Genomic DNA, 13,798 nt, shown 5'->3' with positions numbered 1-13,798 from the left:
TAAGTCAGAACAGCTACTGTACTTCCAAATGGAACCCAACTTAGCTCATGTTAACCTCAAGCACAGCCAAAGTCCTTGAGATGAGGCAAGCCAGAAGCAACAGTTATCCAGACCTCAAGGAACTTTTCCTATGCCTTTGGGATACAAATCTTAAATAAGATCACAGCATTTTCATCCAATAAAAGAATAAGCCAAAGAAAGAAAAATAAATGTAAACCAAGTTTATTTTGCTTTTAAGTAGTGTTCTTTAAGCACTACAGCATGGTAAACAATGTAAATTAGTATAAGTCATCTCAAAAGCCAGAGTTTTTTTTTTTATTTTATGAGTTGTTAAAAAGATGCAGCCTATTCTAACAGGATAAATATTTTAACCATTTCACTTCGAGTTAATGAAGGCTCACAAATGAGCAACACTCCTCATTGAGGAAAACAAAAAGCTGTTGTCGACAAAGCGACAGCACACACACAAAAACAAAAGAACTGTGTAAAAATAACTAACTGTACTGTGTTCCCATACTCTTTAGAAGTTGCTTTACAATGGGATGATATGCACATGATCTTGCTGCAAACTTGCCATACAACTTGCAAATACATGTAGCCTAGCCTTACCACTCAGTCCAAAAAGCTGCTAACTGATCAAAACAAATGCAGCACTATAATCCTCTGCTTAACAATTAATTCAATCTGTTTTACTCATTACCTTTTCTCCTAGACTGCAGGACAGACTAGAAAGAAAATGATCCCGAATTAAAAATCGATACTCTTACAGGAAATTGTATTATTTTGCAATATAGTCTTTTACAAGTTATGTTTTGCCTATTTTCCCCTTAGCCACAAAATGGGCATGAAGTAATTACTTTGAAAATGCCTTAATTTTCAACTTCATGCAAATCTAAATAAAGATGACCAAACAAAAGCTTAAACAATGGAAGGATATTTCACAGAAAATTTCTTATACAAAAAACACATAAGAAAAAGGGCCACTAGGTGACATTTTAATTTACAAATTGGCATCATTTTGGTCAACAAATATCCAAGTGCTGTTTTCTTCTATCACAACAGAGTAGCTGTACAGAAAGAAAACTGCAAAACTTGTTGGTTTTTTGTTTTTGTTTTGTTTTTTTTTAATCGCACATCTCCTCAGGAATTTCATGTGGATTAAGGATGCCAGGTACAGACATCTGTAGTTTATGCTTCTCCTCTTGAGCCTGCCGAAGGGCTGTTTCTCTTTCCTCCAAGAATAAGTCTGATGTGTCTTCACCTGCAAATTCCTGTATAATTCACATAAAATCATTAGTTTATTGTCAAATGCTTTAGGTAGAGTAATTAAGCTTCTAGAATCCAGAACAATACAGAAAACATCTTCCCTTCACATTCCCTGCCAGACTAATTGCTTCTTTCACTTTCTGATCCTAAGGTTAGAATTAATGTTAACAGAATGGAAAATACTTTAAGATTTTCCCTATGTGTTACATAACAGGATGCTATAGTAACCTAGCATTTGGAGCCTATCACCATTAAAGCAGTAGCATTACAATTCTGAAATATCTGAAAATTGCAGTCTCAAAACTAATTGACAAACTCCTTCCTACCACCTCCCTGAATTCTAGCATCTTTAGAAAAATAAAAGCATAGCATTTACTCTAGCAAGTTTCAAAACACGTCCCAATCCCAAGCAGAACTGAAACAAAATCAAGTTAAAGATCAACTTGCTTTTTTTCCCATTGGAGGAAGTTTTGCAGCCACCTTAGACATATGAATCGTACACACAGCATAAAGCGTAAGCCATTACATTTAAGCCCTATTTATAAAATTAAATCACAGCAAAATAGATATGATACACCAGAGCCATGCAAGCCGTTGGACAGAGTTCTCACTACATTTTGAACAGCTGTAAACTAACTATACAAACACTGAATGAACGCTGTCCAAGTAGTTTCCAACATCACCATGCAGCTGAAAAGTAATTTTTCATTTCTTGAAAAAAAAAAAAAAAAAAACAAAAAAACCTCCACACCAAACATACCTTGATTTGGACCAGGAAATCCCTTAGGTGCTCCTTGAAGGCAGGAATATCCTGGTTTAAACTGAAGAGTCCTGTCACGAACAGCTTAACCTGGGCACTAATAACAGACACATCAGTTAGTAGTTGAAGACATAGAATGCCCTTAAAAGCGTTAAAGAATCACAGCAGACTTACTCTTGCAGGTGAGGAAACGCAGATTTGAGAAGATTAGCAACATACTCCTGAATAAACATTTGGTTGTTCACTGGATTTCCAGGGTTTAACGGAGTACTTATTTTTCCCTCTTCTACTAAGTTGAACATGTATGCAAGGATTGATGCATGCATTGTCAAACCTGAACAGATCAAAGTTATATACATGCAGTTATTACTCGGAACAGGATGCATAACATTATTTTGATGTTCGAAAAAGTTCGTTTTCAACAACCGGCTCGTGTATGTGCATTCTTACCAGCAGTGTGTGAGGTGTCTGTTACCACTGAGAATATGTGCTGAAGGATATCACAGAAATATGTCTGATAGAAGCTCTGGGCAGCAGTCTCTTCTTGTGCAACATTCTGTAGTAGAGTATAAAGTATCTGAAGTCCTGGAAAATAAAAAAAACCACACCACCTAAGTTAACAACAGCACAATATTAAAGCCTCCGTGCGTGTTGTTTCAAAACGATACAAATATCCCAAGGAATTCTGACAAGTGCCACAAAGACAAGTATTAGACATGCAATGATTTTCTCGGGCATTTCCTCCAGCAGTCACTAGAGGGCTACAGCCGCGCTGACATGGCATGCCGATTTTATTGGCATTAGTAGATGATTGGTAAAGAACTATTCACATCACTTTACTGGTACTAGCAGTAGTGAGAGAAACCCTCCACTAAAAGAGGCGTTTGCCAATTTAAGAAGGGAAAATGTTTTCATTTTTAGAATTACATAAAAACATGATTACCTTATTAGGTGAAATGCAACTGAAAGATAGCATTTATCCCCATCCCTTCCAAACACCGATACAAGACAACTGGCTCAAACCTAAGTGGCTTCACAACAACCTTTTTATCCAGTAAAGATAGTGTAGTAAGCCCAAAATATTAAAAAACAATGTTTTTTGGAATGTAAGGTTTTTATATAGCCTCTCCTTTGATCCTTAAATCACCCTCATTCTAGAAGGCTTTTTAATTACTCAAGTTTGTTAAATCAGGCAATACACTCAGCTGCTCAGTGGAAGTTCATCCTAAATTTAAACAGCTTGCTGTTGTCCAAAGGAAGCATAATCCACCGCCTTAACAATCTAAGGTGTTTCCCTTTCCTTGTGTCATGGGCTCATTCCCAGACTGTGAGGAGTTCAACCCCAAATTATTTTTCTCCTGAGCTCTTCAGTAGTTACTGAGCAGCCGTCTTACTGAGGTACTAAGTCAAACACTGCAGGCAGCACAACAAAAGGAGAGCTGTAACGCCACTTTTAGCAGCAGTGAGCTGTTGCATCAGTTCAGCCATTTCAAAAAGTGCCAACCCTCCCATGGAAAAGCAAGCAAGCAGAAACCACCGCTGTGCTCTCTAACTGCTGCGGGCGTGAAACAGCATCCAAGTGTTTCAGCCCATTCACGTACACCTGGCTGACAACTTGAAGCTGAGACAGAAAAACATTATTCTTGTGCAAATGCGCTACAGAATTGACTTACTGGAATACTAAGTTTGACTGAAGAAAAAGATGCAAGAAAACAACAATCTACCCCCCCAAAAAAATCTGCTACTGCAAACTAAGTCTGCATATTAAACACTTCCATTTACCTGTATCTGCAACATTTCTCATGGTATGTTTGAAAGCCCAAATAATAGAATCCAGAACAAGTTTGAACTGTGCAGGTGGAATGGCCAGGAATGCTGGGAAGCAATGAGAATTTACAGCCTGAAGCAGTAAGAAGAAGTTTGTTCTATGTTCAGGATATTCTTCGAAGTCCTAGAAAGAGGGGGGGAAAAAAAGTCAAATTTAGTAAAGATCAATCATAAGATCTTCTGTTAAGTAGAGTGGGTCAATAGCTGACAGAACAGCATTGAGACCTCAGATTTAAAATAACCTTAAATGCAAAGCAAAGGTTACCCCTCTTAGTGAACTCTTCCCCTCAGTTTTCCCCACCAAGCTTGGTAAGACCACCTTCTAGAGTTACACAACACTGACAGGCTGAGCCACATTCTGTCAGTGCACAACCTTAATCACCACTCAGTCCACAGATAACAGACATATGGCCTCAACACTGGTTGCTATACAAACCTGTGTTGCTACAGGGGTACAATTTCTGGCTACACACTATTGCCAAGTCGCACTAATTCAGCCAGCAGTGCTTGAGTATTATGCAAATACACATTGCACACTATAGCATAAGAACTGCATTAGCGAGGAAACACTCAAAATGACTGATCAGTACTTATATTCATAAATCTTAACTATTTATGAGTTTTAGCAGTTAGTCCTACACTGACAGTTGGCTGAAGTGCACTTCTGCTTCCAGCAGCACAACATTCCAAGTCCCTAGAACAAAAATTACTAATGACTTAAATCAAGAGCTAAGCAGAGAAATTTGTAAGGCGATGAGATGAACACATCCAACTAGACAGCCGAACTTCAAAATTGGTCGTTTGAGCAGAGATTGAGTGCCAAAAAAGCACTTTGTGACTGCAAAGAAACAGGGGAGATGACCCACAAGGTAACACATATAGAAATGACATGCACAGAAAGATGGCATGAACCCCTGCTTAACTTCACAGATTAACTACACAGATGAAAGCTGTGTAATAACTCTATGTTCATTACATACTGCCTCCGTTCCTTGCAAGAAAATGACATCTTTCACTTAAGAGATGTAGCAACAGTCAAGACTAGTACTCTTATAAATAAAAGTCCTTTTTTTGTCTTCAGTCACTAGGGAGATGCCTTAACCAAAGTTTAAATAAATACCTTGTTGATCATATTTAATGTGCACTCAAAAACAGCATCAAATATCTGAGGTATTTCAGCAGTAATGTGTCCACCCAGCTTGTTTACAATGATAGCCATAGTACTAAGTACTTCAGGTTCTCTGGCAGCTGGCACATTTCTCTGGTAGTCAATGAGAACTGCATCCAACAAGGGAGGAACAAAGTTTTCAGCTACCTAATTGAAAGAGTAAGCCACAGTTATAACAATGCAGTTACTGAGCAAAGTCTCTAGCATACAGTTTGTAGCAAAGTTTAGTTGCAGGAGATAGTTTTCCTAAGGAAGCTGAAATACATTACACTTCTGTAAACTCCCCGACCCTCTGATTCCATCCAGCAGGGCTTCCAATAGGGTTCTCTTAAAGCTCCTTGGTTCCCTGGAAGATTTCTCTCACCTAAAATTATCTGAAGTATCTCAAATGTAGCTCAGGCTTATCTCTGTATGATCATACTTTCTCCTTTCTATTCTACAGATCTCCTGAAGCAAGTTCCTGCAACCAACTGATTCCGTCAACAACAGAACAAAAAACCAGAGTTCCTCCTAATTCTGACTTACGAGTTATTTGTACAAAAATCCATCTACTTACCATCTGAGGATCATTGGACCTGCTCACCCAGCCAGAAATTAGTTTCAAAGTTTCCCTTTTTACAGTCCTCATACTTCTAATCAAGGGCTGCTTTGTTACCATTTCACCTGAAAAGTTTTAAAGCTTCAGTTAATTGGGTAAGGTGTAACAAAAAGATCAACTTAAATTGGTATTACAAAACAGAGAATGCTTGATTTTTATATCCAAACTACAAAGACTATTTAAAGACTTATTATGCATTTTGTGCAAATAAAATAAAAATCTACCTCCCCATTCTAGCTTCATAGATCCAAGTTGCCATTTAGCATTACAGAACTACTACTAACAGTACCCCCCTACTCACAAAGTTCAAAAACAAAGCTGCAACTTACTTCTCAAGAAATGGAAGTGACAGTCACTTAACTACATGGACTGGGCTTACATCTGGTTCTCAATTCAGTGATGGGGGGAGGGAGAACAAGAACATTCCTATTTCATCTAAGAGAAATAATCCTTCCACTTGTCTTCATGTGTGAAGTTGACACTTAGCCTTAAGAAGCCTTATCTTTAGACCAGTTTCTCACCCCCAAGTCAACAGTGTCTCATCAGCAAAACCTGATCTAATTAACTGCACAGCCATAAAACCATTACATGCACAGGCAAAACTCAAGAGTGCAGCCAGAAAAAGAAAGGTAGGATCACTCGTGCTGGCATCAGAGCTCTCTCTGCAAGATAGAGCCCATTGTAAAAACGCACTCTGAGGCAACAGCAATCCCAGTAGTTGCTGATTAAGTATTACGTCGGGACTACAGTCCTAGCAACGGCTTCCTAAACTTCACTGTTTCCAACAAGGCCAAATTCTGGCCATTAAGGCTGCAGAATCAAAGGGTATTGATTTCTCAGCCAGTTTTATTCTGAGTTCTGAGAAGCCACTTCAAGGTAAACCAGCTGCTCAGTTACCAAGTTTTATTTAACGTTCACATTTCCAAATACCATCATCTGCACTGGCAAGAAAACTGGTCATAACACAGAACTCAGTAAATGACTCATTTAGTCTTGTAATGAACAGCTACAGAAGCACATTCTGCTGAGATGCCATAGGCCCTAATTCATCTAGTAGAAATAGGTTAGGTAATTGTAATTCTTTCTCAATGACTACAAGCGTGGTTTATTGTAACTTTCAGGCATCTTCACTACAGTCACATTTCTGTAATAACGCTATTTAGTAGCATGGTATCATACCAAAACCCTGCCAACATCTTTTGAAAGAACTGAACGAGATCCTATTTTAAGATAGTCTTTTACTATTCAAAATTAGAGTAAGCTAAAAGAACATATGCTACAACTTTGTCTCAGAAAGATGTCTATTAATTCTAAGTAAGCATCTATGGTGGTTTGTATCTTTCCTAAACTTTCTCATAGGCATTTCCTCTCTCTCTAAAATCAGGAGTTCTTTATGTGAATACCTGGTTTACAACAAAAAAAATAAGCGTGCACATTCAGTCATTCTCCACTTTCCCAAACAATAAAATTAACACAGTAAGATTAGCCCAAATTGGAATGTACTCTGAAACCTGATGGCATATAATGCTAGCCCCCATTTTCAGGAAGAAAATGGAATTTCTTACCATTAGCCTGAATAGCTGCAGAAATATTTTCACTTAGGCACTTGTACACATTCAGCATATCTAAATAAATTCTTCCCAGCTGAATCACAAAGGGGTGGCCAACTGCTTTACACGCTCTTACATTGGTTTTCAGAATGCTACCGAGTTGCTTAACTGTTTCGGGATCCTTTAGAATATCAACATTCTGTTAAAAAAAGAAAGAGTCCATTTTGGTTAGTGAATAAAACCGCCCTCTAGCTTTCAATACAGAAGTCTAAGTTTAAGTAACTTATCTTACATGTTGTGTTAAAGAATATATCACTAAAATTTACAGACTAACATACACACTGCTGTTTACTTCACAGCACTTGACACTACCTCAGAGTCAGGAAAAAACTTCACTTGATTTAATTCTGCTCTTTTGCAGAAGTGTTTTTGCTGCAGTGGTACAAGCATTGTTCTTAGTTCAAGAAAGAAAAAAACTAAGGAGATATTAGGAAGGGGAAAACAGAGACAAGTGGTCCAAAGGGAAGGCAGTACGTTCTTGTTTTAAAGAGGGAAGACAGAGTAAGAAACGTAACTGAAGCTTGCTTAAGTTTCAGGTTCTTAATTAGATTAACTCCAAATGGATTGATCTCTTGTGCAGTGTAAGACTGTTGTTATTAAATGTGTGAAGTATTTTGAAAAGACTGGAAGAAATGGAAGATAGAAGAAATAAAGGTGTACTTGAAGAGAATGATGGAAGAGAAAGGAGGAAGAGCAAACAGTATTTTTAGCGTTTTCACTTTTCTGTTATTCAGAAAGAAAACCCACTTCTTAGCCAGGTGAAAGGGAGATTTGTAAAAGCTATCAGTACAGTAACAGAAAACTGTCCTTTAAATCATATTAAAACCAGTATTTATTTTGTCATTTCAGTCTCCTTTCTCAAAACACCACTTTTCGTGTTAAGTCAATCCCTGCTTTAGCCATCCTTTAACAAAGTCTGCCACAGTTCTGTACACTTAATGTCATGCCCTGTGAAAAATAAACCCAGGGTTAAGAGAAACATTTCACAGGTGTTCTTTACCTGAACACAGAATACACTTAAAATTTAGGAGCTTACTTTTGTTGCCTGTTGAATTATGCTGTCCCATACTTGATTAGGTAGCAACATGTATTTTTCTATCAGATGCTCCTGCACAGTCTGGTCTGTCTGTGCCCCAATCATGTATCCTACCGCTTCGTAGAATGTATGCACCTGATTGGAACAACACATCAAACAGGAAAGTTAAAAAAGAGTAAGGAAGATTCTGCACTTCTCTGACCTCACATACAGCAAAGGCTGACACAGGGTTTCACTGCCTAAACACCTTCCCCCCCACACCTTAACTTTACAAGAACCTTCTCCATTCTTTCCTTCATCACGTACAGAACAAACCTCCATCCCCTGCCCTTCAAGTGCCACTATATACCCATCCGAGTCTTTTCTTCATTTTGCCATCATATCCTGAAGTAAAGAAGCTCAAGACGTGCACCATTTAACTCAACTAAACAATACCAGACATGTTTCAGCTATGGACTGGATTAAATCACTCCTTTGAGTGCCTTTTTCCAGATGCCAGATCCACTCTGCCCAAAGTTTCAGTACATTATTGCGACATCTCACTGTGTGTTGCATGTGCTCACTACACTCAGTTCCATGAGCTGTGCCCTTCCCAGATGCAGGTGCTTTTGGATTGTTCCCTGCCCCCTTCACAAAAACAAGAGCTATATAGTTATAGTAGGTTATTACTCTTTCCCACAGCAGAACCACCAAATTACATTCAGTGTCTTATTACTTCTTAAAAGATTCCATTCATCAAAATTCCAACTAAATGCACATTAATTCTCCTTCCAAGCATTCTAACTAAGATCTCAGTAATACAACCTGATCATGGTATTGATAGCTTAACACTCTCACTAACAAAAACCCAAGGAATATAATTCAAGCCTTAAAAACACTACTACATTTCAATACAAAGTAACTTTTGCTTAGTCTTTAGGAATTATCTACAATGCTGAATTAAACATACCTGTTGTGGCTGAAGGTCACAGATGATAGTATTAATATTGTTCAAGATTTCATCAATAAATGGCATGACCTCTCCCACTTGAACCTGAACAAAATGTCGGCGGCATTTTTGTGCTATTTTTATGAAGGTATCACAAGCCATATCCTGGACGCCATCGTGGGTTTCTAAATTAAATCAAGTCAGTTACCACTTTGTATTTCCCCCCCCCCCATACATGCTCATATATGGGCATCTTTTTTTTTAATTAAAACAACAAGTGAAAAACAGGTAATTACCATGCATAAATTCAAACAGCTTGTTGACTACTGTCTTCAAAAATTTCCAGTGAGCTCTCAAAAACCGTGGGTATTGACCTACTATATACATTATATTTGATGCAATAATGGCTTTATTGTCTTTTCCTCGCTTTTGTTCACAGAGTCCCAGGAGATCCTACAACATAACATATTTTCAGTTTCCTCTCCAAATTTGTCCAGTTCAATTAAAAGCAATACACGACAAAGTATAAAATCCTACAAGGAGCTATAGGTTAAAGAGAAAAGAAAGTGGGTGCGATAATCAAGTTCAAAGTCCAATAGAAAAAAACCAACAACAAACCAAACAAAACAACACAAAAAACCTAAATAAAAAAATATAAGTGGATTAAGGCTGGAGTGATGCAATGATTTAAGTTTCTACCACACCAGGAACACTGTATTTTCAACTATGGACTCTCCATTTTAAAAATATCTCAAGATTTCTGCAGGGGCTACTTCCAACAAGACTCACAGCATTTGAACACTGACCAGGCAGTTGATGTCAATATAGATTCCACAGCAAATAAAAGAGATTAAACTAAATGTTCTGATTTTATATGACCTGTTAAAGCAAGGTTCATTACTCTTGTAAAAAGTGTTCTATTTCTCCACTCTTTCTGTACTCTTGTTTACCAAAAATTCAGTTTGATCAATGAGTATTTAGGAAACAGAAAAACAGCAGGGCACCAGCTAGTTAAAAGCATGGGTTATTTTGTCTCTCTCCTTTATTTCATTAACAATCCCTTTCCATCTCTTCCGCATCCCCAAAGAACACCTCCGTTATAAACTGAATTTTATCCCTGAAACTTTCACCGTGAAAAGGCTATTTGGATTAATGCATTATTCCTGGCTAAAGATTTTATCAGCCTTAACTTCAGGATGCAAGATTTCTCATTATTTTAGTCTTATCAACTTGCTTGCCATGTAAGATAGCTTACTAAGAACATACAACAGTATTTTCATAAACTTCATTTCTTGAGCACAAACTATGAAGTGTGACAAAGCTATTAGTTTTGCACCATAATACCTTAATTACTGTAACAAGGAATCTTTTCTCATCTTCTTCATGCATCGCGCCACTGATTGAACCTATAGCCCAACACAGAGTATTCAAATTCTTCCACGACCATTCTGTTCCGTTCACTTGATTGTGAAGTTTTTCAGTCATAATTCGTTCTGTGTCTGCATAATCCAGATGTGTAAGATAAACTGAAAGACATCAACGTTGAACAGGCACATTTTAAAGGAATAACCTGGATCACAACTCCATAGGCGAACTTAAATTTGTTTTAAGAAAACTACAACCAAATTGGTAGATAAGTGCAATGCTTCTCTCCTGAACTCACGACAGAGTGAGCTAAAACTTCAAACGTGAATTTGTTAAAACTGTATTTTACAGACAGACAATAAATTTTACTGAGAATCTATCCTTGTTCTAAGGGATCTCAGCAAAACACCACATGGCAGTGATGTGAAAAGTCTACATCAATGAACATCTCGCCCATCAAATCAGTAAAGTTGCCATGTTAAATGATTAACAAAGGACACACATACTGATGGTCTACAGGGAATATGGGATTAGCTACCTATGGGGGACATTATACAGCATTTAAGGAGTCAGTCAATTTTCTTCTGCACTTTATTTCAGTGTCATTAAGCCTGCTGGTTGCAATAACCCACCATTAAACTGGAGATGGTACTCCTAAACAAGCCTAAATGGGAAGATTCAAGTACCACAACTCAAGCCACTTGCATCAGCCTCTAATAGGGTTAGGGTCTCCAATACAAAAATCCTAAATCCCAGCAAGTCAAAAAGAATTCCAGGCCAGATTCAGAAACAGGTTTTTACTGTGCCACAGAATACAGCTTCAACCACCTTCTTGCATTTACTTTTTTTCCCATAAAATGAACCTGAGAACTAGTACACTATAAGCAATAGTTGACACCAGAAATCCAACACTAACTAAATCTGCATTTCCATGTAAATAATCCTGTATCTGGAAATATGACGAAGACTCAGGATATACAGTAATAATTTTAATATAATAAATTAAACTTTTAATACAATAAATCAAACAAAAAACTTTCTTCACGTTCCATATGAAAAGATATTAGAGCAATTCATTTAATACTGGCCGTACCTACATCACAAGTACAAAAATGAGAATGAAAAAAAAAATTTCCACACTTCACATCAGTTTTGTCCCCCCACCCCTAGTTCATAAACCTGTTAAACATTCAGTATTCCCTTAAAGCATTGGCATTTGATAGAAAAATATTTAGTATTGGAAGTTTTATGTCCTCAATACATGACAATTCTAATGCCCCCCACACCCCCTCAAGTTGCAGTCAGGACTCTGAAATTTTGTTTTTCCTGCCTCAGAAAAACCCAAGTTATCACTACAATACAGAGGAACTATCAATCCTGTGATAAATCGGTCACAAGTTTAATATGAGACTTCTAAAGATAGTAGTATACTACTACACACACACTAAAAATAAAATATATTTGCTACATTCAATGCTATAGAAATATGGATTCTGGTGTTCAGCGCGCTCTCAGATTCTTTTTTTTTTTTTTTCCCCCTACATGATATGTAACTAATTGCAGCTTTTGTACTTCCAAGCAAGGTCACTGTAATACCTCAGCACTAACTTTGGACAAGATTTTTGAAGCTGAAGTTCAGGCCAGAGTTTTGTGTTTTGTTTAAGAATACTACAAAAATTTTTAAAAGTATTCAGAAAACCTATTGAAGGAAGAAATCATTTTTGCCAAGAAGTGCTTGGTCTACACAGGACCAGAACTACAAGTGAAGTAATAACCAGCAAGTCCACTTCAGAAAAATCCTTCTAATTTAACAGCTTTTTGACAAAACCAAGGTTTCACTGAATCTGAAACAACTTGGTAAAGGAATAGCAGAAGGTGTTGTTCAATGGGAAAAGGCAACGGACAAAAATTAAGTAGTGTATTACTACTTAACCAAGTTACACAACACTACCTGCTTAAAACAGAAAACTTCAGACCAACACCGCCTCCCTCCCTTTCAAGTCCATGTACTTACTCCTCACTGATAATCACTTCAGCCACACAGTCATTCAGATCATACATTAACATTCTGTAATATACACATGGCTGGCACAGCTGCACAAACCTATAGCACAAAAATACCAGCTAGTACACTTACCCAATGTTTCTCTCATGTTTTTATACAAGTTTATGGAATCTGTATCCTTCATGAATTCTCGTACTACTTCCCCTTGATCATTTTCCACGACTAGGACTTCTTCAGGTTTAGCCATACGGCTAACCATTAGCAATCGAACCTGTATGTTGCAAAGGGAAAACAGAATTGAATCAAACAGTAACAAGAAAATACACACATGGCTCCACAGGTGTTTCCAGAGCACTCTGGTCAGGCAGTCTGACCCATATAGACAAAGGATATATATTCAGCACTTCATGAGGTCAGATCACATTTAAATTCTAGAGAGACATGTTAACTAAAAACGCCATTAAGAATAGAGCCTGCTGACTTCTCTCTCTGAACAAGCTGAGCAGTTAAAAAAAACCAAAACCCAACCTATGAAGTATACTTTCTAGAGCTTCAAAACGCTTATGTAGTATTAGGGGTCTTTTAAAGACCACTTTTTCCATACACATTCTTTTTCCTCCTACTGTAACACTACAGCCTTTATCTACTAAAAGAAACAGCTTAATACAGACTTTTTTTAAAAAAATTGAGTCTTACATTCGTAATAAGTATCTTAAACTGAAACACCGTCTTTAATACTTCTGTCCTATACTGGTGTCATCTTGAAGTATTTTTGCAGTTGCAGCACATTTAAGTAACTAGCGTTGAATCAATTACCAACTACTCAAAGCAAGAGAAGTTTTCTTACGCCACTCCTTACATGAAGCAAAATCTCTAATCCAGGAACAGTATCTAAGTCTTTACAGTACCTTTACTTAAGCATAGATTACCTTGGACAATACAGGCAAATAAAGCTGTCTCCTTGGAGGAACATCAAAGTGTTGACTTCCCGAAAGCAATGGAGAAGCAGATGTTGAAAACGGACTTTCTCTGTAGAGCTCAGCAGCTAAATGATTCCAATATTCAAGACAAATCTTGAAAATTTCAGTTTCTTCAACTTCTGATACCAGTAGCATATAATGAAGAGCCTAGGAAAGTGTGGTTTAAACATCTGATTACTCATTATTTCTGCAGATAAAGCCACACTGCTTCAAGTTCAGTTATCCATATATTGATAAAATGCCAAATTAACATAA

General features: G+C 37.3%; 1 protein-coding gene across 6 annotated transcripts in view; it reads right to left on the bottom strand.

Moving 5' to 3' along the window:
- Positions 1-206: 206 nt before the first annotated feature.
- The window catches only part of XPO1 (exportin 1), a 40,377-nt gene continuing 26,785 nt past the window's right edge, over positions 207-13,798 (bottom strand). For all 6 annotated transcript variants that reach the window (XM_074864462.1, XM_074864459.1, XM_074864464.1 and 3 more), the window contains 14 exons: positions 13,493-13,690; positions 12,696-12,834; positions 10,538-10,719; positions 9,490-9,646; positions 9,215-9,378; positions 8,266-8,400; positions 7,185-7,368; positions 5,578-5,684; positions 4,974-5,168; positions 3,809-3,977; positions 2,477-2,611; positions 2,201-2,360; positions 2,027-2,123; positions 207-1,271 (listed from right to left, as the gene is read on the bottom strand). In XM_074864462.1, coding sequence (XP_074720563.1) covers positions 1,125-1,271; positions 2,027-2,123; positions 2,201-2,360; positions 2,477-2,611; positions 3,809-3,977; positions 4,974-5,168; positions 5,578-5,684; positions 7,185-7,368; positions 8,266-8,400; positions 9,215-9,378; positions 9,490-9,646; positions 10,538-10,719; positions 12,696-12,834; positions 13,493-13,690 — 2,169 coding nt within the window. In that variant the 3' untranslated portion in view covers positions 207-1,124. The remainder of the gene's footprint in view (positions 1,272-2,026; positions 2,124-2,200; positions 2,361-2,476; positions 2,612-3,808; positions 3,978-4,973; positions 5,169-5,577; positions 5,685-7,184; positions 7,369-8,265; positions 8,401-9,214; positions 9,379-9,489; positions 9,647-10,537; positions 10,720-12,695; positions 12,835-13,492; positions 13,691-13,798) is intronic.

Source organism: Strix uralensis, chromosome 3 (genome assembly GCF_047716275.1).
Source record: "Strix uralensis isolate ZFMK-TIS-50842 chromosome 3, bStrUra1, whole genome shotgun sequence".
In the NCBI taxonomy this organism is placed as follows: domain Eukaryota; kingdom Metazoa; phylum Chordata; class Aves; order Strigiformes; family Strigidae; genus Strix; species Strix uralensis.
The sequence above is the reverse complement of the archived record's forward strand: the minus strand, read 5'-3'. Positions and strand labels throughout refer to the sequence as shown.